The 27,361-nt window shown below is 38.2% G+C and overlaps 1 protein-coding gene and 1 pseudogene across 4 annotated transcripts in view; one reads left to right on the forward strand and one right to left on the reverse strand.

Annotated features, from left to right (window-relative positions):
- Cyld (CYLD lysine 63 deubiquitinase) overlaps positions 1–27,361 on the forward strand; it is a 47,857-nt gene that overhangs the window by 8,045 nt on the left and 12,451 nt on the right. For 3 of the 4 annotated variants that reach the window (XM_059264528.1, XM_059264527.1, XM_059264526.1), the window contains exons 2-8: positions 348–1,003; positions 2,145–2,447; positions 4,779–4,884; positions 15,715–15,813; positions 19,866–19,982; positions 25,744–26,123; positions 26,937–27,102. In XM_059264528.1, the coding sequence (XP_059120511.1) occupies positions 500–1,003; positions 2,145–2,447; positions 4,779–4,884; positions 15,715–15,813; positions 19,866–19,982; positions 25,744–26,123; positions 26,937–27,102 (1,675 nt within the window). In that variant the 5' untranslated portion in view covers positions 348–499. The remainder of the gene's footprint in view (positions 1–347; positions 1,004–2,144; positions 2,448–4,778; positions 4,885–15,714; positions 15,814–19,865; positions 19,983–25,743; positions 26,124–26,936; positions 27,103–27,361) is intronic. The other variant, XM_059264529.1, reaches the window with a different exon arrangement.
- LOC131910373 (small ribosomal subunit protein eS7-like) lies at positions 17,908–18,570 on the reverse strand (annotated as a pseudogene).

Below are 27,361 nucleotides of genomic sequence, written 5' to 3' on the forward strand. Positions count from 1 at the left end.
CAAATACTGTGTCTTATTCATTCAAGTTAGACAGAAATGTTACTTTGTAAAGTTTAAACAACAACAACAACAAAAAAACCCCTCAGAGTCTGTATATTAAGGTAACTGTAAAGTTTTTGTTAGATTCTGATTTTATAATTTTGGAACAGTCATTTGTTACTGTCTATGGATGCTTTGTTACTGGATTTTTTAAAAAATGCAGTTACAGTGTACATAAGTCATACATGTCTTTTAGCTCTTTGAGATGTTTATATATGTATATAGTCAAGTGAGATTTTAAAAACTCTTTAGCTTTAATTTGAGGTTGGATTGAATGGAGTCTAAAGTTTGTTTTGCTTGTTTGCCAGGCACTTTGAATTGCTGTCTTTTTACAGCATGGACACCAGGCTGCTAACAACTTGCTTTGGGACTTCCAGTGAGTTCATTTTTTGGGACTATTTTATGACAGCTTTGCTACAGGTTCCTTTTTGTGAGTTGATGTTCTGAAGTTACTGTCACAATGAGTTCAGCCCTATGGAGCCAAGAGAAAGTTACTTCACCCTACTGGGAAGAACGGATTTTTTATCTGCTTCTTCAAGAATGCAGTGTAACAGACAAACAGACACAGAAGCTCCTGAAAGTACCCAAAGGAAGTATAGGACAGTACATCCAAGACCGTTCTGTGGGGCATTCAAGAGTTCCTTCCGCAAAAGGCAAGAAAAATCAGATTGGATTAAAAATCTTAGAGCAACCGCATGCAGTTCTATTTGTTGATGAAAAGGATGTTGTAGAAATAAATGAGAAATTCACAGAGTTACTCTTGGCAATTACCAACTGTGAAGAGAGGCTCAGCCTATTTAGAAACAGAATCCGACTAAGTAAAGGCCTCCAGGTAGACGTGGGCAGCCCTGTGAAAGTACAGCTGCGTTCTGGGGAAGAGAAATTTCCAGGAGTTGTACGCTTCAGAGGACCTTTATTAGCAGAGAGGACAGTGTCGGGGATTTTCTTTGGAGTAGAATTGCTGGTAAGTTTGATGAGAGAGAGAGAGAGAGAGAGAGAGAGAGAGAGAGAGAGAGAGAGAGAGAGAGAGAGAGAGAATATGAATGAATCTGTGTGTGCAAGCACATATTTCCCCCTTTATATGCAATATATTTTTTATATTCATGATCCTTAGAATTTATGTTTTTTGTTTCTTTGTTTTTGGTGCAGTTCTCAGGATGGACCCAAGGGCCCTCTGCCACTGAGCTATATATCAGCCCCAAAATTTACTTAATGATAAATTGAGAGGATATAAAGACAATTCTTGAAAAATTTTCTCTTACAGTAGAAACGTACATGTCATTCTAGACTTTCATATCTTAGGAGTTTTAAGTTATCTACATTGAAAGTTAACACTGCCAATTGTAATTAACCTCTCCAAAAATTGTGGACTATTTTATGACATCATCTCCAGGAGTCCCAGTTCTTAATTATGCTATTAAGTATAACAGTTCAGATAGATGCAAGAGTTTTGAATTGTGTTGCAGCAATTTCAGTATCAACTGCCTTGGAATTTATTTCTCTTGGAAACATATCTAAGAATTCTATAATTCCAAACTGAACATTGCTTCTCAGCAATGCAACACTCTTGACATTCTTGTGAGTAGAATTTCATGCTTTATTTGCTTCTTGATTTCATTTTCCAAGCAGTGAGATAATTAGGTTTTGACAGCCAGTTATGGTATATACCAGCAGGGTTGCCAGGCTACTTAACTAGCCTACATCAAGTTCTCCTAATCTGTTCCTCATCTGTGAAGTGCTTAGAGCACACGTGGCTTATAGTAGTTCTACAGCGGAAGACATACAGTTTGTTCTCAGTAAATGGAGTTAATGCTGCTATTTGCTTAAGGTAGATTGTCTGTTCATGACAAAAGTCATGGTAGAATTATATTGTAAATTTCAACCCAACTCTTTCTCAAAAGAATTATGATTTGGTATTATGAGTTAGTTTCACCGTCAGATACAGCTTCTTTATTCTTTACATGCCCTAAACCCAACAGCACTACTACTGCTACTCATGATATTTCTTATTATGTGTACAATTTAGAGTTTTTCCAAAGAAATTATCCTGAAATCCTTTAATGGATAATCTTTTTATATCTCTTAAAAAAATCTTTCAAATCTAGGAAGAAGGTCGTGGCCAAGGTTTCACTGATGGGGTCTATCAAGGGAAGCAGCTTTTTCAGTGCGATGAAGACTGTGGAGTGTTTGTTGCATTGGACAAGCTGGAACTCATAGAAGATGATGACAATGGACTAGAAAGTGATTTTGCAGGCCCAGGGGATACAATGCAGGTTGAACCTCCCCCTTTGGAAATAAACTCCAGAGTTTCTTTGAAGGTTGGAGAAAGTATAGAATCTGGAACAGTAATATTCTGTGATGTTTTGCCTGGAAAAGAGAGTCTAGGATATTTTGTTGGTGTGGACATGGTAAGGAAATTTTGGATTGTATTATTGTGAATATAAGTATTAGTTTAACTAACAATGTAGGCATAAAATTAATATTTTGTATACTTAAAATAGACTAATTTACAGTACTTTAAAGAAGATGTTCCAGTTTATCTTTGGTACAAGAACATTAAAATAGGACATGTGAGCAGAAACAGAATGCATTTGCTACATTTTTTTCATGTTTTAATAAACTGAGATAATGCTCTTAGTCTTTAAATTCTCCTTATTATAACTGACCAGTAGATAAAAGCAAAAACCATACCAAAACAATAAAATAAACTGATACTTCCATGACCAAGCCCAAATACATTGTATGATACTGTATTTTTGATAAAGTTTAATTGATTTTCTGATGATAATATAAAAAGTCATTAATAGAAAATACCAGGAAAAGAACCACACTGCTTTTTGAGTTGACAAAGTATTTTCACAGGATTTGCACTTTTAAAAACTGTTTTCTTATTGTGGCAAAATATTATAAGAAAATTTCTTCCTTAACCGTGGCTAGAATAACAGTTCAGTGGCATTTGGTATATTCTCATTATGCTGTCTCCACTGTCCATGTGCAGAACTTTTTCATCATCCCATATTGAGCTCTGTTCCTATTAAATCAAATCTGCCTGATTTGCCCGTGCCTGTTAACTATAATCTAGGTTTTTGCCTGCTGTAGGTACCTCAGAAGTGAGGTCATATGGTATCTTTTGTTTGTATCACTCATTTTTATTACTGAATAATCATACTTGTTAATAATGGATGCCTTCCAATGCACATATTGAATTAGCCTGTGGTATTAAGAGAATGAGAAGAGCAATGGCGCACGCCTTTAATCCCAGCACTCGGGAGGCAGAGCCAGGCGGATCTCTGTGAGTTCAAGGCCAGCCTTGTCTACAGAGTGAGATCTAGGACAGGCATCAAAACAACACAGAGAAACCCTGTCTCAAAAAACAAAACAGAGAGAGAGAGAGAGAGAGAGAGAGAGAGAGAGAGAGAGAGAGAGAGAGAGAAGAATGAGAATGAGAAGTTGAGAACATTTTTATCATGGACTGAAAGTATGAGCAAAAGTTCATTATGGATAAAGGAGAGTCCTTCATAATTGTTAATACCAGGGTGTATTAGGAGAGGATATGAGCAGCGGACTCACACGGGGTATTTTTAGTAATCATTTTTATCTATCAGAAATACTCTAAAGAGATGATAGGGCATAAATGTTCTAGTGTGTTTCTGTTATTTTGCGCTTAGAAATTGTGTAAGATGCTGATTAGTTAGGTACAAAATAAGAATTTGCCAGACTCTCGCTATGTGAAATTAGAGCTAGAGTAAGACCCATGGGCCCCTCAGAATCGTTAATAATTAAGAACCGGTATTCTTTAAATGTGAGTTTAGTGTTTCAGAGAAGTTGTGCGCTGGATAGAGAGAAGCTTGGAGAAAGAAGACCATTAATCTTTGGACTTAGTCTCCCCTTGTTATAGGTTCTTTGGCCAGGCTTTAAATGTGACAGGAGCTGTTTGGGTCCTCCTCTTTTTTGATGGTGGCCTAGGGGATCATCTTGTTTAGCCCAGGCAGGCTGTCTTGAGACTTGCCTGCCACCTTCACCCATGTTCTGTCCATCTGCCATTTAATTTATGCAAGCATCAGTTCCAAACACTCCCATTAGGCTTCTTGAGAAGAAAGTTTATCAATTGCAACTTTATTCATGCCTTTCTGTTTTCAGGGACAGTAGCATTCCACACGCTGGTGCTCAGAGCAGTTGTTTCATTGTCATCTGTCCGTACCTCATGAACAACCCATGTGGCTGGTGATACAGTAGAGTGTAACTTAGAAACTCTCCATTGTTTGAGGAAAGTCTTGTGTACCCACAGATGACAAAAGAATTCTGAAATAACTCCTATTCTGTTTACAGAAAGGCATATAGTAATACAGATGAGCAAAATGCCCAGGGGATGTAAATGTGTGATTAACTTTCAAGGGGAGGTTTCTGGGTAAACCAGTGCATTCCTAGTAAATTTTCTAATGCAAATAATGTCTCTTTAAACCTCACCTGCTGTTATTATTGCAAACTAAAGTATGAAAAACACTTTTGACTCATTATTTTATGTGTTTGCTGTAAGTTGGTTGCTGTTATTATATTTATTGTACAACATTGTTACTTTAGTAGATATTTCTAATGGAGTCTTTCTTCTTTTGGACAAAATAGTTAAAATTTCTCAATGAAAAATATTTTAGAGGATACTTTTGTAAGAAATGTAGGTGTTCATATTTACATTTTATTGACAAGGGTTTAAAGGTTTACTTTTTTAATGGCATATTTAGGATAACCCTATTGGCAACTGGGATGGAAGGTTTGATGGAGTACAGCTTTGTAGTTTTGCAAGTGTTGAAAGTACAGTTCTTCTGCACATCAATGACATCATCCCAGGTATGTCTTTTTTTTTTATGTATTCAGAAGACTGTTTCTAACTTGTGTTTTGTTATGAGAATGCAAATATATACTTAAGATAGATCTTTTGAAGTTGGCTTTTATATTGTAGAATTGTCATTATATAGAATATCCTTTCTTTCCCCCAATAAAGCAACAAAGGTTCTTTCTAAAAGTATGTAAACGTAGTGAAGTTTATATATTCTCTCTTACATTGTCTTCTCCTCGACATTCTAATAGAGAAAGAAATCCTGTCTTGTAATTGGAAGGTTCAGAAATACAAAAGCTGCTACCTGTTGGAGTAGGAGTTGAAACTAGGAGCCTTTAAAGAGAAATTGGTTATCTCGTCTAAATTCCACAGTGGATTCAATTTCAGGATTCTTGTTAAATGATGGCTGAGATTCTTTTTTTTTTAATTAACTAAATTTGTTTTTTCATTTATTTTATATCCTGACCACAGTTTCCTCTTCCTTCTCCCCTCCTTTTCCCCCACCACTTCCCCTCTCTGCTCCCCTTCCCATCCACTCCTCCTCTAGTTCTGTTCAGTAAAGGGCAGGCCTTCCATAGGTGTCAACAAAGCCTAGCATATCAAGTTGAGGTAGGACTAAGCTCCTCCCTTTGTATTGAGGCTGAGTGAGGCAACCCAGTATGAGGAATAGGTTCCCAAAAGCCAGCTCAAGTGTTAGGGATAGGCCCTTATTCCATTGCTAGGAGTCACACAAATAGACCAAGCTACACAACTGTCACACATATGTAAAGGGCTGTCAGTCCAGAGCCTGTGAGCTCCTATGAGCCCATTAGTTGTTTCTGTGGGTTCCTTGTGATGACCTTGACCCCCCATGGCTTGTTTAGTCCTTCCTTCCTTTCTTAAACAGGATTCCTGGAGCTTGGCCCAGTGCTTGGTTGTGGATCTCTGCATCTGTTTCTATCAGTTACTGGATGAAGGCTCTCTGATGACAATTAGGGTATGACTAGTCTGATTACAGGAGATGGCCAGTTCAGGCACCCTCTCCACTATTGTTAGGAGTCTTAGCTGAGGTCATCCTTGTGGATTCTTGGAGTTTCCCTGGCATCAGGTTTCTCCCTGACCCTGAAATGCACCCCCACCATCAAGACATCTCTTTCATTACTCTCCCCCCTGAGTTCTTTTTGTTCTAAGATGGTATTATAATAGATCATGCTCCATGACTGTAGTCAGAAACATTACATAGTTTTATTTTATATATATATATATATATATATTATTTTATTTACCATATATGTTATTTATTACAAAAGTAATAATTAGAGCTAGCAAGATGGCTCAGTGGGTAAAGACACTTGCCGTGTGTGTGTGTGTGTGTGTGTGTGTGTGTGTGTGTGAAAGAGAGACAGAGACAGAGAGAGAGCATGCACATGTACATACACACATGTGTGTGTATGTATATGTGTGTATGAAAGCCAGAGTCTTGTACATTGTTACAAGTGGTACAGTGGTAAAACACTTTACCACTGAGCTGTAGCACAGCCTCTGAACTTAAAAACAAATGAAAAAAAAACACCACCAAAACAAGAAAAGCAAAAAACAAAAAACCCACAAAACTTAAGAACCTTTGTTTTGACTCAAATAAGTATCTTCCTTTGCTGCTATGAAGTGATTGACAATGGTAGCAATACCAACCCCTGCTGTTAGGATTCCAAATCAGTGATAGGCTAGTGCAATAAAGCCAACAGGCTTTCAGAGGTGGAAATGTCCAAAAGCCTGTAGATATAGCCAGGGATATGCCAGGCCTGGAATTAGATAGTTTGTGCTATCTTTATGTTCTGAACAGACTTTTTTGCTGATTAAAAGTATAAAATGGGGGCTGGAGAGATGGCTCAGCAGTTAAGAGCACTGGCTGTTTTTCCAGAGGTCATGAGTTCAGTTTCCCAGCAACTGTATGGTGGCTCACAACCATCTGTAATGGGATCTGTTGCTCTCTTCTGGCATAAAGTTGTATATGCAGATAGAGCACTCATATATATAAAATAAATAAATTATTTAAAAAAATAGATAAAACAGAACAAACAGCAAAAGCAGCAAAAACAAAACAAAACAAAACAAAAACCCTGTGGCTCAAATGAGACTTAGGTTGTCTGTGATGAAAGTAAGTGGCAGAGCCAAAGTTGATGTCCAAACCCGTCTAATTAACAACCGATGTTCTCTTCAGTCCCCCAACAATCCCATATCCTACGAGTGCTCTTCCGTTCTGAAGATCTGCATAGAAACCCATTTCTGAGTGTCACATACTAGGGGATATTGTTTCCATGGAGATGGAGATGCATTTTGTCTCTGATTTTGTAAAAGCTTATTTTACTGTAGCAAGAATCATAAGTGAGCAGCATACTATTTTTTTTCCCTTCTAGTGCTTTTTCCCATTATTGGTAATGTTGACAACAAAATGCTTTTGAGTTTCTTTCTGTAGCTTATTTTAGGTCCTGAATTTCTTGTTTCATAGAAATAGAAAAGGAAGGCTCCTGGCCTGCACTCTGCCCTTTCTGTCTCCCTGTTGGTGTCAAGTCATAAATACTTGTTTTACAGTTTGAACATGCTTCCCACGCAGCTTTTAGTTTTGTAGCAAGAGGCGTGAGATTCATGTGGCAGCTTTATTTCAATTTTACTCTAAAAAATCTGACATACTTTACTTTTTATTTCTTTTAAGATATATTTGTTATTAATTCTTTGAGAATTTTCATACATACATATAATATATTTTGATTGTAATACCCCCCCCCCCCCAATTCTTCTTGGATCTCCCACTTCCAATTCCTTTCCAACTTTTTGGAAACAAGTTGTTTATATTCAGGGGAAAACATGTATGTGTTCATATTTTATTTAGTGGCATTTACTTTTTCATCCATGTTTTATAGGTAGCACAGTTTGGGATGTTTGTGAATTGAAATATTTTTTAATGTTAGAGTGAGTGCTTATTGTTTAAAAAAACAGCAATATAAAGCACATTCATTCAGATAGTAGCAAGTCCTTACATAGGCTTCTTTAGATTTTGATATTGTAGGAGCAAAGCAGATAAGAATTCTTGGGGCTGGGAATGTAGCTCCCTGGTAGACTTGATTGAAGCTGGAAGTTCAAATTCTAGCACTGAAGAAAAGGGATAATTAGGGCCAGCAAAATGGCTCAGACAAGCCTGATTACACACACACCATACATTAACTATACAAATTTTGAAAAACTAATTCTTATGTGGAGCTTTCATTTTAACAAGTTGAGATAGATGGTAAATGAGCAGAATCTATGAGCAGTTAGATGGTGACGAGGCTGGAGAATGGTAAAACATGGGATAAGGAGCATGGGGTGCTGTCCTGTCATATCCCACAGATCTCTCCAGGAGACATTTGAGCAGCCACACACAAGACATTCTTTGGGAGCTGAATTGACAGGGCCTGTCCTAAACAAACTTGGAGAGCTCTGCTGATTTTGTAATGTTAACTTGCTGGATGGCTGAGAAGAAGGCCTTGTAATTCTTTTATTATGAATTTTTGCAGAGGAACCAATTCAGAGTAGTACTGCTTCTCTACAGTCATATCTCACTGAAACTTCACTTCAGTTAGCAAATAAATATGTTTGGCATTTCCTTTTTTAAGGAATTTTTTTCAGAGAGCTGTCCAATGATGCTTTTGAAACCTTAAAATCTCTGACATTTTTGAGTGAATATAATTGTCAATTTTTAGCTATTTTAATTGCACTGCTTTGAGTTTTACATTTTATAGCTGAATGAAGTACGTTGTAGGATTGGGGAAATCACTGTTAGTATTACCGTTCAAGAAGGTCACGGCTCAGGGATGCAGACTTGGTTGTGTTGCTTTCAGTCTTCTGTAAAATAAAGATTTGAAGTGATACACCCTCCCCTAACTCTACATCTGTATTTCTTTCTTTATATATGTGAATACTATATGTATATATTCCACCTCTAAATTTGTTTGAAATATAAATTATCTTAGATTTTGCAGTAGCACATAATAAATGGAAAGAAGAAAGTAAAAAGCCATATTTAGTTTCCCTGTGTTGGAATTGGGGTGTAACCTTACAAGGAATTTTTTTTAGCAGTACTTACCTTATAAACATTTTAATTATCTTTTATTTAAACACTGGTATAGAATTAAAATAACAAAAACAAAACAAAACATGAGTTTCATGACTTCGGAGTCCCTTGTCAAGATCTTCAAGATTCCTGTTTGTCATTGATGTCATTGCTGGTCTAGAGCAGTGATGAGAAAGGAAGAGACTTCTTTTTCTCTTTTGTAGCTATTGATATTCATAAACCTTGAATAGTAGATAATTAAGAATGATACTGCTTTTATACACATAAATTACACTTATTTGCCAACAAAATAAAGCTTGCAAATAGAATTTTAAAAAGTAAAGTTGTTTAGATGAAAGTTAATTTGGTTCATTTGAATAAGCCTTCATCTATATTTTGTATCATTAACACTCTTTTCTTGAGGGGAAAAAGCATGACAGTGTCTCCTTTAGTTCCTTAGTTTATTTATTTTTTCTTGCCCAATTACCCCTATTTGTGGGACAAAATTAACATTTCCAGCACGTTGGAAAGATTCTTTTTAGAGCAGCTGAACAGTTGGTGAGATCTGGGAAGAATTCTCCCCAGTGAACTATTTCTTACTGTTGATGTCTAGATACCTTTGCTTTGCCCTGCTATAAAAATGTCTCTTTTAGCACTGCTGTTCTGATGGTCCAGAGCATTAACAAGTCTGCTGTGACAGCACATCCAGGTTGTGATATAGCACGACAACTTGTGACACCCCTAAAGTAATGCATTTAAAGTAATGCATTGAGCTCTGTGTCTGTCTTTTAGTTGTTAAAGTTAAGAATATAATGCAATTAACAAAAACAACTTAGACTACACAGTATGTACACATTCACAGCAATTTGAAAAGGAAGTCATTTAGTGGGAACCTTCCCTCCTGAGGCTGACCCCAAGCTCATAATTTTCTTTTGTATCTTTCTTGATCTCTCTCTCTCTCTCTCTCTTTTTTTTTTTTTTTTGGTGTGTTGCATGTCTTCATAGTTAATGTCCTTTAAAAAGGGTAACAGTTTTGTTGCAGTATAATTGATACATAGCCATAGAACAGTACATCTCAACCCTCATGAGAGAAGCTTCTTCCTGCGATAGATGACCATACAGAGACAGAGACTCTCAACTGGTCAAGGTGCAAAGAGTGAGAGACTATGGAATGCTCAGCCTTAAGTAGGAACATACATTTATACCCATCCCACCAAGGCTCAGGGAACTTTGCAGAAGAGAAGGCAGAAAATCAAAAGAGCCAGAGGTAGAGGTCGACTTCAAGGAAACAGAATTTTCTGGATGCAGCGGGGCAGTTGTATATATATACTTACAGGAATTATGTTGTCATGCGAACGACCTGTGCAGCCTCAAGCCAGACAAATCCCAGCATGGACGGAGGGGGTAGTGGGTATGAAATCCCATCACTAAGCTGAAGCACTATTGGCATTTAGTAGCTGCTGGGGAGGGAGCATTTGCAACTGCCAGCCATTCTTAGTTTCTCTAAGTTTACACTTTCAGGAAAGTTAGATGGAATTATAAAGGACATAGTTTTTGATTGGCTTTTTATCTCAGTATAATTCTCTGGAGATTTATCCATGTTGTGTCAGTGGTCTTTTGTAGCAGGAATCCTTTTAATTGCTAAGATAATCCTTATTTTTAGTGTAATGTTCATTTAATGAGTACCCATTGAAGTACTTTTAGGCAATGCTTTAATGAGCGTTGTATGCCAGGATTTGAGTGAATGCAAACCTTCATTTTTCTGGTAGAAAATGTATAGTTTTCCTTTGTGTAGTTGTAGATTATATGATATTTCCATAGTAAGCTTTTTAAAGAATATTTTATTAGAGTATTAATTATACATAATAATATTTTCATACATATAATGCATTTCAACCCTCTTTTGACCCCTCACCCCTGGTAATCCTACTAGTCTTGCTTTTTTTTTTTTGGTTTTTCGAGACAGGGTTTCTCCATGTAGCTTTTGGAGCCTATCTTGGAATTTGCTCTGTAGACCAGTCTGGCCTTGAACTCACAGAGATCTGCCTGCCTCTGTCTCCCAAGTACTGAGATTTAAGGCATGCACCGCAACTGTCCAGCTTAATGTCTTTTGTGTGTGTGTGACTTAATGAGTTTCTTTAGGGTTGCTATAGGAACATGTGTGCCTTACCTGTGGCTGTACCATTGGGGAAAAATGTCTCTCCCTCTCCTATGAACCACTGACTATGTATAAATCCTTAGGAAGAGTGGGATCCCATGAGTCTTTTCCCTTCCATGACAGGCCAATCTCAAATCTCATGCACATCTTACGCAAGGTATCATAGATGCTGTAAGTTCAAGAGTACAGCAACCTGGAAGTCAGCATTATATCTATGTATGTCCCATTTGTGGTTGGACATTCAGCAGCCATTTCTTCTCAGTATTTTTTTACCACTGCAAAAGGAAGTTTCTCTGACCACAACACTGTGGACATAAACATAAATTATTTAGAAGACAATTTATGAGTCACATCTTGTCCATTTAACAAAACAACAGCAGTAGTTTCTGCACTAAGTCTTATGACCCCCTTAACCAAGGGCTTTTGATTAATTTTACAGTATGAGATGTGAGTTCCCTCCTGTAGAGTAGGCTCCAAACCTAATTAGGAAACTATTGGTTACCCCATAATAGACTTGCCACTGTTGTGCTAGTGAGCTCATCTTGCCTGGCCAGTCAGTGTTGTTACACACAGGGTAAATAGCTGAATAAGACTATTGATTATAGTTTTCTCCTAGCAGCCTGCATTACATTTTCTGCACTAGGAGGAATAGTTAGCAGAGAGGAAGGTCACAGCTCAGTTCCAGTTTGATTTCTGTATGCTCTGTGACCAGGGCATATGGTATCTTCAGCAGTAAAATTTTATCATCTAAATCTGGTGGGCAACCACCAGTAGTGGCAATTGCCTGTGCTATTTTAGGGACTGAAGGCACCTTTCTGATGAGCAACTCAAATGGAAGTAGCTCACACCCTTGGCACTGGGATTTTCATTTAATAACCTATGACTTCTGAAAGGAACTTGGTCTACCCACACAGGGTACCACTATTTACAGTAAGCTTTTAAAGAAACGGATACACTATTTTACAGCATGACTGTATGGTGTCACATGACCACTGGAAATATATGAATGATTGATCCAGTTTTTCCTCACCAGTGTAGCTGCTTTTCATGTTAGCTATTCTGAGAAATATGTGGTTAATAGTTCATTGTAGTGTTGTTTCCTTGATTACTCATGATATTGAACATCTTTTCATGAGATTATGTCATATATTTATATTCTTCAGTAAAATATATTTTTATCTGTTTTGGCCAGGTTCTAATTGGAGTATTTGCTATTTTATTGTTGAGTTCTATCAATTTAAAAAATATAGACACTAGCCCTTTGTTGCATATGATTTGCAAATATTTTCTCCTAGTTTCTACTTTGTCTTATCTTTTTCACATGGTTTACTTTTGGGATTAAGTCCAACAACTTTTACTTAGTTCTATATTTGGAAGTTTTTCTTAGTTTTAAAACATGAAATATAATTCATATATCAGTACTGTTACTCTATTAAAGCATAATTCATCAATGTTAAGTGCCTTTAGGGTGTTGTACATCTATTGCTATCATCTAGCTCAAGGACTGTTTTACCATCCTAGCTAGAAACCCTGTAGTAGTTTCCCTCTAGATCCTGGCAACTGTGAATCTGCTTTCTGTCTCTCCAAGTTGCCTATTCTGGAATTTCTTCTATGTAGGCATGACTTCTGGTCATGGGAGACAGAGCCCAAAGGAAGAATGGTTTGAGGTACCAGAGCTCATCAGGTAACTCTGATGTTACCTGTAAGATTCCATGCAGATACAATTATTATATACAATTATCTAAAATATTTATTCTGATTAGTCATCCAATCTTACAGAGATTATTTAGATAATTGCTATACATAGCATACCTGGCATCAGGTTTTCTAATACCCCTATTTTTTTGTACGTGTTAAATTCTCATTTGGGTTTGAATTGTGCTCTGTGACTGATGATGCTGAGCAGTACATCATTTTAAACAACTGCTCTCAATTTAAAGGGCTATTCAAATTTATAGACATTTTGTTTAGTTTGAATAGCTTGTTCACTCTCTTATTGTTAAGAATTTCAACCCAAGAATCTCCAAAAGACCCTTTTCTTACAGATCCAACAAGAGTAATGACTAAGTTCCTAGCTTTATCATTTTGAATGCAGTCCTGCTGTGTGTGTGTTGTGTATACTTGGTTTCTTCTGCTCACACAGTGTTCATGTTGTGTGTAGCAGTAGTTTGCTCCACTTTATTGCTATGTAGTAGTACATTGTATTAATAGACCACATTTTTAGTGAACTCTAGAAATGATCCCTTAGAAGTTTTGTTTTGTTTCGGTGCAGGGATTGAACCCAGGGCTTTGAGCATGCTGGGAAGTGCTCTACCACTGACCTATATCTCCAGCTCACAATTTTATGTACCTCCAGTTTATCTGTTCTATTTAGAATAGATTGTTTTCAGCCCTTAGTTATTATGAATAGGGTTGCTGTGTGCATTTTGGTGTGCTGTTGGGTTGACTTACCTTATTTCCTCGAATATCTTTAATCATGATAATTTCAATTTTATAAATTGTCTGTTAAATTTATTCTTCACCCTGTTCACTACATCCTATATTAGTAAGCTCTTCAAATTTAAGCCATCAAGCCAAATTTGCTTTATGATCCAAGTGATTTTTGGATTATAAACATAGGTTTGACAAAATATTAGGCAATATTTGTTATATTATTGTTTTGGACAAAATAGATGTGCTGTGTGACCCTTCTCACTGTACGGAATCTTATTGGGATGTTCTATTCCTCAAAAGGTTGATGTTTGACCCTATCCCCCAAAGTCTTTGGTGGAAGGATAACTGCGGGTTTCCCACTCCTAGAACTTGGAAAATCACCTCCATCATGAACAGAGCTGGCATCATGTCTCATCCATTTCAGCCTAATTTGCTTGGCCCTCTTTACAGCTTACAAAGGAAGGACCCTTGGCTGCATTTGTTACAATGATTCAATCTGTGTATATGCATATATTGTGGTATCCATATGGTTGGTGGTCTCTTTTGAAATGGAATTACATACTCTTAGTTACAATTGACAGTGGGCATTAGTTATTTTTAGTCAGCTTATATGCTATAATTTGGAACCTTCCTCCAATGATAAAGAGTTATTTTTCCTACAAAACTGTCATAGATGACATTTGTAGATATCTGAATGGTAATGTCATAAAAACATTTTTATTATTTCTTTCATTATATCATCTTTAAAAATTATGGTTAGTCAGTCTATTTTCAATTGAAATGATATCTCAGTATTCCATGTGATCGTATTTTGAAGTGTTTAAGACATAGTTTAATATGTATTTCCCTCCTCATCCAACCATGGAAAAAAGATATCAAGCATTATTTACATACAATTAATTCAATATGACTCCCTATTTTATTTTAAGTGGCCTTTTCTGTGTTTAAAATATAAAAATTTTCCTGTTTTTCTTTCTGTCCTCAAAATTCCACTGTGGGTGATACCGTTTTTTGATGATAACAGCTTTATCAGGTACGGCTCCTCAGCATCGTGTTGCAGTTCATGGATGTGCTGTTGAACTTCCTGAGGGGAACCTTTCACCTTGACTCTTCTGTTTTTATTTGATCAGTGTTTATGAGTGTCATGAATGTTACCAGGCTTTGAGGTTTAGGAAGATCTTTTAATCTAAAAGAAATTTGCCAAAATTTTTTGTTATCTGTACTTTGAAGTGAAACTTCCTTCAAAAATTTAGTTGTGTGTCTCTGCTTTCTGCATCATTGATTTGTATGTAATTGTTTTTCCTCTTTACATTTGTTTGTATACATATCTGTGTTGTTCTTAATGTTGTGTGTTTAAAAGTGGAAACATATTTACTAACTCTGCGTGCGTTTCTAACTCTGCTCTATCTCCTTCCCAGGCTTTTATCAAGCTGTGTTCTGTGAAATACATTAATTCAAGATACTCATGAGAGTGGCACAAAAAGTTTTATCAAATCAGTTTAGTATATCACATCGCTTAGAGATTAGCCAGCCACAGCATGTAAAGATTCTGGTTTTTCCAGGGAATAAATTGTCCATCTTTATTTATCTTAGCACCTTCCATAAAACACTTTGTAATATGTAGGCTGTGCTGGGCATGCTGATGTGGAAAATGCCACAAAAATTATGAATAAGGTTTTCTTTAAAGCTTTTTAAAACATCAAATAAAATTGACTGCATCTGACTAACTTTGTAAAATTTAAAGCATTTCAATAACTGAGGAGTGTATTTTCTTGTAGAAATTACATTTTTAAGTACAGTGTTGATGTTTTTTTCCCTGAGAAATTACTTTTCAGTACTTTGGAATCTTAAAGAGAATGTGTCAGCTGGTGGTAGTGGTGCACGCCTTTAATCCCAGCACTTGGGAGGCAGCAGCAGGCAAATCTCTGTGAGTTTGAGGCCAGCTGGGTCCACAAAGTGAGTTCCAGGACAGCTAGGGTTATTATACAGAGAAACCCTGTCTCCCCCCCCCCCCCCAAAAAAAAAAAAGGAGAGAGAGAGAGAATCTGTAAGACTATAAAGATTGTGCCTTATTTTTGTTCTTGGAAAGGATTTCTTTGTTTTGTTTATGCTGTTGTCATTAATTGCTAAACTATTTATCTTCCATATGAATTTATTTAAAAGGTATGTTTACTGTTTCAGATAGCATGACACAGGAGAGGAGACCTCCCAAACTTGCCTTTATGTCAAGAGGTGTTGGTGACAAAGGTTCATCTAGTCATAATAAACCAAAGGTTACAGGTATGGATGCCATTCTCGGTAGTTTATGTGATAATCTGATTTTCTTAGATGTTAAATAAGCTATATGCTATTATGCATGTGTATGTATATATATATATATAATTTGTTCAGACATTTTATGTAAATTAAAATTTTATATACATGATTATAAGTGAGTATGAAGAAACCATCAAAATGACTACCCCAGGAGTTGTGGGGGGAGTTTTTTATTGTGGATAAGAGAGAAAATAGCTGGTAGTGGCACATGCTCTTAATCCCAGCACTGAATTCGAGGCCCAGCCTGGTTTACAAAGCAAGTTCCAGGACAGCCAAGGCTATACAGAGAAACCCTGTACAGAGAGAGGTGGGGTTGGGGGGGGGGGGGGGAGAGAGAGAGAGAGAGAGAGAGAGAGAGAGAGAGAGAGAGAGAGAGAATGAGAATGAACATCCAGGGGTATCTGAGTCCAGAGCAGAGAGAAAGAGAAGCAGACTGGGCATGACCAGGGCTATCTGCAAGAATAGTGAGAGTAGTGGGGGCAGGGGAACATCTTGCCTTTTGTGGAGAACAATGGGTAGCTGGGGGCAGGGAAGTCCATGAGCTGGAGGGAGTTTAGGGTCGGGGATGAGGTGAGAAAAGCTAGGATGCTAGCATGGGCTGTGAAATGTGTAACAGGTACTTGTGATATTGAAGGAGCCAGGAGGCCAGCATGTACTTTGGTATGCTACTAGACACTATAGATAACCATTTGTCTCTTCTGCCAGTGATTAGGGAAATGGCTCCTTTTGGTAGAGAGGAACTGGTGTCACAAGTTCCTAAGGAGTGCTGGCTTTTATCTAACCACCAGAAATCCTCCTATAGTCCAAGACTGCCTTTTGGAGTTGGGAAAATTAAGAGTTTCCTTTGGACCTAATACTAGGGACATGGAGACATGGAGATTCCTGAGACTTGCTAGCTATTACTAGCCAGCCAGTCTGCCTATCTTAATTGGCAGATTTCAGGCCAACAGAGACTCTCTTAAAAAAAAAAAAAAAAAAAAAGAGAGAGAGAGAGAGATCACACACACAGAAAAGATACCATAAGATCACTACTCTCAAATATAAAAAAAGCTATAGATTTCTTGTTTGTGGATGAGGGTCTTAATAAGTTTCCTATGCTGACTTTAAACTTCTGAACTCAGGTAATGGTCCTCTGTCTTAGCTTTCTGAGTAGCTGGCTACAGCAGTACCACATAAGGTATGAGTTAAGCTATGAGGTGCAGAGCTTTTTGTTTTAAATTGAAAAACAATTGGCTTCAGTATGAATTGTGGAATTCCTACTAATCACCAATGAGGTGTGTCTTTGTAGTTAATACAGAGACAGAGAAGTGTCTATACCTGTTTGTGATGCAGGTATAATTTCTTCTTATTTACCAATCACCCTATAAACCAATGATTCTCAACCTTCAAAATGCTGTGACCCTTTAATACAGTTCCTCATGTTATGGTGACCCCCAACCATCGTTGCTCCTTCATAACTGTAATTTTGCTATTGCTATGAATCATAATGTAAATACCTGATATGCAGGATGTCTGATATGTGACTCCCAAAGGGGTTGCTGCCTATAGGATGAGAAACGCTGTTATAACCTATGAGATATGTGGAAACTAACAGAAAGAGAGTTATGTGTTCTCTACATCTACCATGGGGAAGTTTCTGGGGAGAAATGCATTTTTATTTAGCATTTTTTTTTTGTTGTTTGCTTGTTTTTTTTTTGTTTTTTTTTTTTTTTTTTTTCGAGACAAGGTTTCTCTGTGTAGCTTTGGTGCCTATACTAGATCTCGCTCTGTAGATCAGGCTGGCCTCAAACTCACAGAGATCCGCCTGGCTCTGCCTCCTGAGTGCTGGCATTAAAGGCATGTGCCACCACTGCCTGGCCTTTTATTTAGCATTTTAGAAGTCAACTTGCATAACATCTAGTTATCAAGACCTACATAATTAATCTCCAGTATAATTTGTCTTACAATAAATCTAATTTGTGAGGACTTATGGTACTTCATTTTTTTCAGACTTGTGGAATTTAAGAAATTTTATTCTTTATTTTTCACTATGAATGACACTTTATTCACTTATTTTCTTTACAACTGAAACTCTGGGAATTCCAAATTAACACTCTTGCCTGTGAGCTTCTTATATACACCAGAAAAAGTTTCGACCTGTATTCCACTTATTCTGCCAAGCTTTGTCTAAATGAACCATCAGGAGCTGGCTGCCATCCATTCCCAGGGATCCTCTTACCTACAGTTTCACTTGGGAAGACCAAGTCCTCAAGGATGGTGTCTGAGCACTGCTGCGTCAGGGTACAGCTTCTGGGCATTTTTGCTGATTTTTTGTAGAACTTTTCTGAGTTGGCTTGGGCAGAACCCTCCTCTGAGCAATTAAAATTTCATGTTTCCCACTAAGCTTTTTCTCTAATTCATGTACTAGCTAGACTTGAATTTTCTGAAAAGATTTCAGCTGAGGAACTGGTACTAAAAATATGATGGCTTAATGACCACCGTCAACTTCAATTTCCTTGACTGTGGTGATGTTGAGTTGCCTAACTGCACCTTGAGATCTGAGTTCATCTCCAGCTTGAGCAGTGCATGAGAGATGCCAGACTTGAAGTCATCTGGCTTCTCACCTTTGGGCTTCACAGTCTTGGCTTGAGCTGAACATGCCACCTCCTGGGGGGGTGGGCAAGGGTGGGGGCGGGGACTACCACTGGTCACCTGGGTCACTGGCTGAATTGCTGGGGCCATTGACAGACACAGGCTAGATATTCCACTGCATCCCCACCCAGGGCACAGGGCCTGCTGCTCCAGAGGTCCCCCAAGAGTCCGTTCCCTGAAACTGCAAAAACCTAGAAATTTTATTAATAAAATTCTAAGATGTTTATGTAGTAAATCTAAAAAAATTTAAATTATTTCTTTTGTAATGTTGGGGATCAAAGTCAATAGAACCTTATACATGGCTAGGCAAGTACTTTACTACTCAGGTATTGCTCCAGACACTGAAGGTACTCTTTTTTTTTTTTTTTTTTGGTGCTGGGATCAAATTTAGCACCTTACACAAACTAACCCAGGACTCTACTACTGAGCCACACACACACCCTAAACCTGAATTTTTTTTTAACTTAATTTTTCATGAGTTTGTATTATAGCATTTGAAGATTATGAAGGGGAATTATAATCACGAGTCACTTAATAATGGGATGCGTTCTGAGAAGTGCATCATTAGGCAGTTGTGTTTTCTGTGACCATCATAGAATGCACTTCACAGACCTTGGTGAAAGAACTTTGTGCAAATCGGGGCTCTGTAACACTGCTGCATGTTTGTTTTTTTGTTGACTGAAATGTCCTTACATGGCAGGGGTTCTCATCATGTGAGTCGTGACCCCTGAATGACCCTTTTACTTGCTTAAGACCATTAGAAAACACAGATATTGACATTACAATTCATAACAGTAGCAAAATTACAGTTATGAAGTAGCAACGAAAATAAATTTATGGTTGGGGGTCACAACAGTATGAGGAACTATATTAAAGGGTCATAGCATTAAAGGTTGAGAACCACTGTTATATGGTATGATGTCCAGCTGCACTCGACTATAGGTTAAATTTGTGAGCTAGTAGTTTCATCAAATGAAAATAGAGGAGGTGACATTGAGAAATAGACTACATGGAATGATTTCTTTTTTTTTCCCCCCAAGTCCGAGTTTCTATGCATAGTCCTTGGTGTCCTTGCTTAGTAGACCAGTCTGGCTTTGAACTCAGATCTGCCTGTCTCTGCCTCCTAAGTGCTGGGATTAAAGGCATGCATTACCACTGCCTACCAGAATGGTTTCTTAGAGATTTAATATAAAAATGACCAGGCTTTAACTTGCTCCTGCTCTCTTCTGTGTTGACTACTAAACTTTTAAAACTGAAGACAATACAATATGTATGTATATTAGTTGTTTGAGCAGTTGGTATACCATATGCATATTAATTTATTTATAAAATGCCTTTTTATAACATACGGGCTTTTTAAAAAAAGGAATTTTCTTGTTCCATAGGATCTACCTCAGACCCTGGAAGTAGAAGCAGATCTGAATTATTTTATAACTTAAATGGGTCATCTGTTGATTCACAACAACAATCCAAATCCAAAAATCCATGGTACATTGATGAAGGTAATCTATAATTTTAGTCTTCTTTATAATGATTCCCTCTGTTTAATATGTAAGGGAAAAGGCTTTTTCATCAATATTTGTAATTTTTGGAAACTATGAATAGATCGTTGCTAATATGCCAATATTGCTGAACTAAATAGTAAACATAGTTTAAACTACACTGCTGTTAGGGTTGAGTATGCATTTGAAATGTGTTAGTAGTCTGGTTTTCTTTCTTTTTTTTTTTTTTTTTTCTGAGACAGGGTTTCTCTGTATAATAGTCCTGGCTTACCTGGAACTTGCTCTATAGACCAGGCTGGCCTCAAACTCACAGAGATCCACCTGCTCTGCCTCCTGAGTGCTGGAATTAAAAGTGTGCCACTACGCCCAGCAGTCTGTTCTTATCTCTTAATACATCTGCTTAGGATCAAAGGTTTCTCGAAATGAAATGACTCATTTAAAGACTTTCCTATCTTACTTCCTTTAAAATACACTACCTTTCCTTGTTTCTTAGACATATTTTCCTCTCATGTATTCATTTCCTTCATCTGTTCAGCAAATAGTTATTAAGACAGTCTCAGGTGACTGCAACAGAATAAAATAGATACAGCCCTTGCCCTGGTTGAAGTTGTAGTCGAATTGTTAAGATAGAAGGTCATCAGACACAGCTATGTAGTATTGCAGGGCTGATGAGTGCAGTGACAGGCCTTGGTGCTAGAGAGGTCACAGGGCAGTCAGGTCTCTTCGTGTTGTTATAAAACAACTTGTGGAAGAGAGGGTTCATTCCATCTCCTGCTTCCAGGTGACATTGCATCACTGAGGTATGTCAGGGCCGGAACTCAAGGCAGGAACCTGGAGGTAGGACCTGAAGTGGAAGCCATAGAGGAACGCTGCTTATTGGCTTGTTCATAATGCTTGTTAATTTGCTTTCTTATACAACTCAGGACCACCTGCCTGGGGTGGCACTGCCCACAGTGGGCTGGGCCCTCCAACATTAATCGTTAATCAAGAAAATGCTCTACAGGCTTACCTGTAGGCTGTAATGTGATGGAGTAATTGTCTCAGTTGAGGTTCCTCTTCCCAAATGACTCTGCTTTGTGTCAGCTTGACAGAAAACTAACTAGGACACCAGGGAAATGGTGCAACAAGAGGAATGTCAAATGCTAGGCCGTAGAAATAGCATATATAAGGACCTCTGAGAAGAATGGAGCCTAGTAGACTAGAAAGATCCAAAGGATGAAGGGAACAGCCAACCGGGTCAGGCTACATGCAGCCTATTTATAACCCTCTGAAAGGAAATGGAGAGCCACTGAACAAATTTTAGTAAAGAGTGGCATAACAAGGTTTGCCTTTTGGAAATGGCATTCTGGTATAGGCAGACAGTAGACTGAAGTGAATGTAATAAGTGGATACCACTGAAGGCTGTTATAGGGCTCAGTAATTGATTATAATTTCTGAGATAAGACTTGAGGGAAGAGATAGAAGTAAATTGATATAAAGGGAGATTGAGAGTTGGACTGAAAGGAGTTATAGGTAGATTGAATGCAATAGTTGTAGAAGAAAGACATGCCAGTGGTGACCCTTGGTTTTCTGGATCATGTACTTAGATGGCAGGAAGTAGGTGATGAATTTGATTTTGAACATCTTTCATTAGAGGGTCCCTTAAAGCTTCCCAGAAGTGAATCATTAAGTAGACAGTTGAATGTATAGGTTTATAGCACGGAAGAGAAGTAAGAGCTAGAGAAATACATTTGTAGGTTGTCTTTACACAGGAGGATTCAAGTTCTTTGAATAACAGTGAGAGGGGGCAAAGATCGAAATGTTGAAGGACTTTAATGGCTGGGATTGGAGGAAGATAAGTTGTTAATGGAGTCTAAGGAAGAGTAACATTGGGGCTTTGGGGAAAACCAAGAGACTGTTGGGTCAAGAGTGCTTTGAGTAAGTAGACAGCAGTCTTGAATTGTCTGAGAGGGCATGTGAAGTGAAGCCCACGTAAAGCTCATCTGATCCAGCCTCTGGAAGTGGCTGACCCCAGTCACTTCTGTCATGGGGATAATTCATCAGAGGATTGATTGGGGTGAGCTGAGGATATGGAGTGAAGCAACTGAGATAGGACAAGAAAGAAGCTTGAGTTTCTTCCTTGTGTGTGTGTATGTGTGTCTGTCTGTCTTTCCTCACTTTCTTCCCTTTTGTGCATATAATCAATTGCCTGGAAATCCTTCTAGTTCCTCCAGTTTAACGTTGTGGCTGACTACTGTTCACCTCTTAAACTGAAGCTTTTTCCCCCTGTACTCATCCACTCTCTTAGGTTAGTAGGTTAAATGTCCTTGAAGTGGTTTTGGTTACTTGCCTGTCTTTTCTATAAGTTCCTAGTGCTTCTACAGTGCTTGGTATTCAGTAGATTCAGTAAACTAAATGAAGACATGGATTTGTAGTATTGTAAGTCTCTATGATGACTACTTACCACATCAATTCAGTTATAGGCTAAAACACACAGTAAAAATCTGCAGTTGCATGACATAGGTTACATATATCCTTACACAGAAAGTGACTCGGGTGGGTATTCTCCACATCTGATTCCTGCACTGAGTGAGGTAGGTTCTATGAGCATAGGCAGCATGGCCATCTCTCTCAAGAATTCACCCTTGTTCACAGTAGGACGTGTGTCTAAATGGCGTTCCTTTAGGTGGGCCTGTCTCCTGGTGGGTTACTTTGGTTAGGAGTGGTCTATACTACCAATTCTCAGCTCTCTAACTTCTGGAGAGTGCCTAGTAGGACTTTGGCCTCTCCAGGTACTGCTGGTCTCTGGATGTGCATGGGGACCATCCAGGATGGTGTAAACAAGATTGATCATGCCCTGTCATTCCAAGCAGCTTCACAGATGCTTTCCAAGATGCTGATTGATTCCTAAGACAAAGGAGCTAATGGAGATAGAGGCTTTCATAATCTAGACGGTGTTGATTCTTCCAATTTATGCTGTAACTTCATCTCTCTTTTTATTAGTACAAATTCCGTATTGTATTAATATCTTAGCTACTGTTCTATGCTGTGAAGAGACACCGTGACCAAGGCAGCTCTTTTAAAGGAAATCATTTAACTGGGGCTTACTTATGGTTTTAGAGGGTTAGTCCATAATCATCATGATGGGAAACATACAGTCATGACACTGGAACAGTAGCTGAGACTGTTACATCCTGATCTGTAGGCAGCAGACAGAGAAAACGAGACTGGGGCTGGTATGGGCTTTTGAAACCTCAAGGCCCACCCACAGTGACACCCAAAGTGACACACCTTTTCCAGTAAGGCCACACCTCCTAACCCTTGTCCTTCTCAAACAGTTTCACTCCATGGTGACTAAGCATTCAAATATATGAACCTGTGGGGACCATTCTCATTCAGACTACCACAACTAGAATATTCATAACTTGATATACTAGAATCTGATGTATTGTTCAATAATTTCATGAAATAATATTTGTCTTAAAAGACTTACATGGAAAACTGGATATGATGGTACATGCTTGTAATTTCAGCATTTGGGAAGTAGAGGAGTTCAAGGATAGCCTTGACTATATAGGAATTTGGAGGATAGCCTAAGCTACATGGTACCCTGTTTCAAATTAAAAAAAAAAAAAGATCATATGTATGTTGTTTTCTTCCAGCTATTTATTTATTTTTTAATGTATATGGATGCTTTGTCTGCATGAACATCTGCACACTAGAAGAGGGTATCAGACAGTTGTGAACTACCATATGGTTGCTGGGAGTTGAACTCAGTACCTTCAGAAGAACAATGAGTGCTCTTAACCACTGAGCCATCTCTCCAGCCCATCTCTTTCATTCTTTTCTCCACTCTCTTCCACACTATTCCTGGAGCCTTAAAGGAGGTTGTATAAATGTCCTGTTTAAGGCCAAATACTCAGCAGTTGTGTATTCTAAGTGTGGTAGGTATCCACGAGCCTGCACTCACCTCTGCTCACTACAAAGAGAAGATTCTCTGACAAAGGATGAGAGTACATTTAAGATCCATAGCTTTTGAAATGACATCTCATGTTGGTTTGGGTATTCACTTAACCTGTTTACTAGTAAGGGCAAGGATCTTCTCATTGGTTTATTGGTTACTCGAGTTTCTTCTGTGAATTACCTTTTCATATCTTTTGTCCCCCCCCCCCCATTTATTGAAGTTATCTCCTTTGGCTCAAGGCCACTCTCAGCTACAGCCCCTTTTCATGAATAGGTTCTTAATTTTAACCAGCTATTTGTCAAATGCTATTTGTCATTTCCCCTTATGGGTTTACATCTAATTACTCTCTTCCTTGAAGTCATAAAGAACATTGTTCTGTATTGTATTCTAAACACATTTGCCAGTCACATTTTTTTTTATGCTATCTGCATCTGACTTTTGCAGAGTATGAATAAGATTCTGGTTTATTGGTCTGTTGTTATTGTTTGGTTTTGCTTTACCATGCTAGGACCTGAACTTAGGGCCTCACACTTGCCCAGAAAGCTCCTAGTATATTCCTAGTCCCAGCTTAATTTTTTTTTAATTTAATGTGTGTGTGTGTGCTTGCACTTGTGTGAGTTCATGTGTACCCCATGCATGCAGGAGCCCACAGAGGCTAGAAGAAGGAATCAGATCCACTGGAACTGAAGTGACAGGCAATTGTGAGCTGCTATGTGAGTGCTAGGAACCAAACACAGATGTCTGAAAGACCTGTCAGCACTCTTAACTGCTGAGCCATCTCTCCAGCCCCTAATGTTTTTAAACATATGTCTTATTGATTATCTCAACACTATTAAAAAGGTCGTTCTTTCCACTGAGAAGCAGTGTCTGCCTGCCAGCTGCATTAGTCACAACTTTTGGCTGTTTTCTTTACTGGAAGTTTGTTTTCTTGAGTTATTTCTTGGTTTTATTTTGACTTAAGTTTTTTAATTCTTTTTTTCCCTCTTTCATTAATCTTTGTTCTCTTTTTGTTTTTTCTTTCTGATATACCAAGTTATATGTGAGTTAATTAATACCTAGCTTTTTATTTTTTTCTAAAATAAGCTGTCAATAATTTTCTTGTAAAAACATTACTTACCTGTATTCCACAAATGTTCTTTATTCTTTGGTTTCTTTTCTCTCTCTTTTCCTTCTCTCTCTTTTCTTTCTTTTGTTCGTTCGTTTGTCCTTCATTCCTTCGTTCCTTCGTTCCTTCATTCCTTCGTTCCTTCGTTCCTTCCTTCCTTCGTTCCTTCCTTCCTTCCTTCCTTCTTTCCTTCCTTCCTTCTTTTATGGTTTTTCGAGACAGGGTTCCTCTGTGTAGCTTTGGAGCCTATCCTGGAACTCAGTCTGTAGACCAGGCTGGCCTTGAACTCACAGGCTGCCTCTGCCTCCCCAGTACTGGGATTAAAGGTGTATGCTACCATACCCGGTGTCTTTTTTCTTTATTTTTAAAACTTTTTTTTCTTTGATCCATGAGTTATTTAGAATTGTTACTTAACTTGTTGTTTATGTTCATATTAATTTCTAACTTAGTCATATTATGGGCAAAGAATATAACATATGTGATACTGAGCAGGCATAGATGAGCAATTGGGTGCCAGATTACTGAGACAAACGTTTGGAGGTAAAGAAGAGAAACAAGAACATTATTCAGAGCCAGTGTGTTTACAGTGTTGTGAGCAGACTTGCAGAGGGGTCATGTGGTCAGTTAGACTAGAGCTTTGGATTGTTTTTAGAGACGCAGGCATATTTAGTGTTCTTGAACAACTTTTTCTAATTAAGGACAATTTTTCATAGTTGCAGAAGACCCTGCAAAGTCACTTACAGAGCTGTCTCCAGACTTTGGACATTCATCATCTCCACCACAACCTCCTTCCATGAACTCCTTATCCAGCGAGAACAGATTTCACTCTTTACCCTTCAGCCTGACAAAGATGCCCAATACCAATGGCAGCATTGCTCACAGCCCGCTTTCATTATCAGTGCAGTCTGTGATGGGGGAGCTGAACAGCACACCTGTCCAGGAGAGTCCACCCTTGCCCATCTCTTCTGGTAATGCACACGGTCTGGAGGTGGGCTCGCTAGCTGAAGTGAAAGAGAACCCCCCGTTCTATGGGGTTATCCGTTGGATTGGCCAGCCTCCAGGGCTGAGTGATGTGCTAGCTGGACTGGAACTGGTAATTTATTTTGATCTAAAATCTACAACTTTTCTGCATGAGGTTTTGTCTAGGTTTTCCCCCTATTAGATAATTTTTGGGAAATCGTTTTATTTGTCAAAAAAGAAAAAAAAGCCAGTAGTAGAGGAAACATTTTCTACAGTGTTGCTTGGCTTCACCCTTTGCATTCCCCAGGCTTCTGGCCCCCTTATTCCTCATGTGTGTCTGTGATCAAGGAATAGACTGATTTTGAGGCTGCACTATTTAGCCTCCACATGCAAACAGAGGCAGCAAAGAAAGCATTCTGTCACCAGCCTTCTTCTCATTCCTTAGCCTCCTCCCGTGGGAGTCAGTTGAGGGATGGGACTGACTTTAAAGCTCATCATCATATTTGGAGGTCTTTGGGAGAGGGGAAGGTTTATCTTTGAATATTAAAAAAGCATATTGTGTGATATTTCATAAGCAGGAGGGGAACTTGAATAAACTTAGCTATTACCTAAATATGGTTTTCAATTGTTTTCTTGCTTGTGAGGAACTAGATAATTTACCTACTCCTGCCCCTTGATTTTAATACTTCTGAAATGGCTGAGGGCAAGTCAGTAAACAGGGAAGTTCTAAGTGCCTATTTTGAAAGGAAATGCATCAAGTGCTTCCCAGTGAGCTGAAGAATTGTTTTCTTAAACCACTAGCTGAGGGCCAGTTAGTCAGTCCCTTTTGCTCTTCTGTGCAGTACGGATTTGAAAAAGGAATTCAGAGAAAGTGAAAACTCCATAGTTGTTCTCTGCTTTATTTGCGAGGTGCCATGTAACACATACCAAAGCCTTTCTTTTTCAGGAAGATGAGTGTGCAGGCTGTACTGATGGAACTTTCAGGGGCACGCGCTACTTCACCTGTGCCCTGAAGAAGGCGCTGTTCGTGAAACTGAAGAGCTGCAGACCCGACTCTAGGTTTGCGTCCTTGCAGCCTGTTCCTAATCAGATTGAAAGGTGTAATTCTTTAGGTATTTGGATACTTTCAATTTATTTACCTATCTGGAATGACTGTTTATGATGCCTTTCAGTATCTGAGGGTGACAGTGTTGAAATGATTCACTTGCCAATGAATGTCAAGTTTCTAAGTTGGTAAAGATTGTTACTTGGTGCATAAGAAAGTTGTCCTAAGAGGAGATACGTTGAAGTCAGGAAAAGTGTTTAGGATCTAAAGAGTGAAAAGTAGTGGTTTGCTTTTTCTTCTCTTCTATTGATTATGGACACTTAATT

The sequence above is a fragment of the Peromyscus eremicus genome, chromosome 5 (genome assembly GCF_949786415.1).
Source record: "Peromyscus eremicus chromosome 5, PerEre_H2_v1, whole genome shotgun sequence".
NCBI classification, from domain to species: domain Eukaryota; kingdom Metazoa; phylum Chordata; class Mammalia; order Rodentia; family Cricetidae; genus Peromyscus; species Peromyscus eremicus.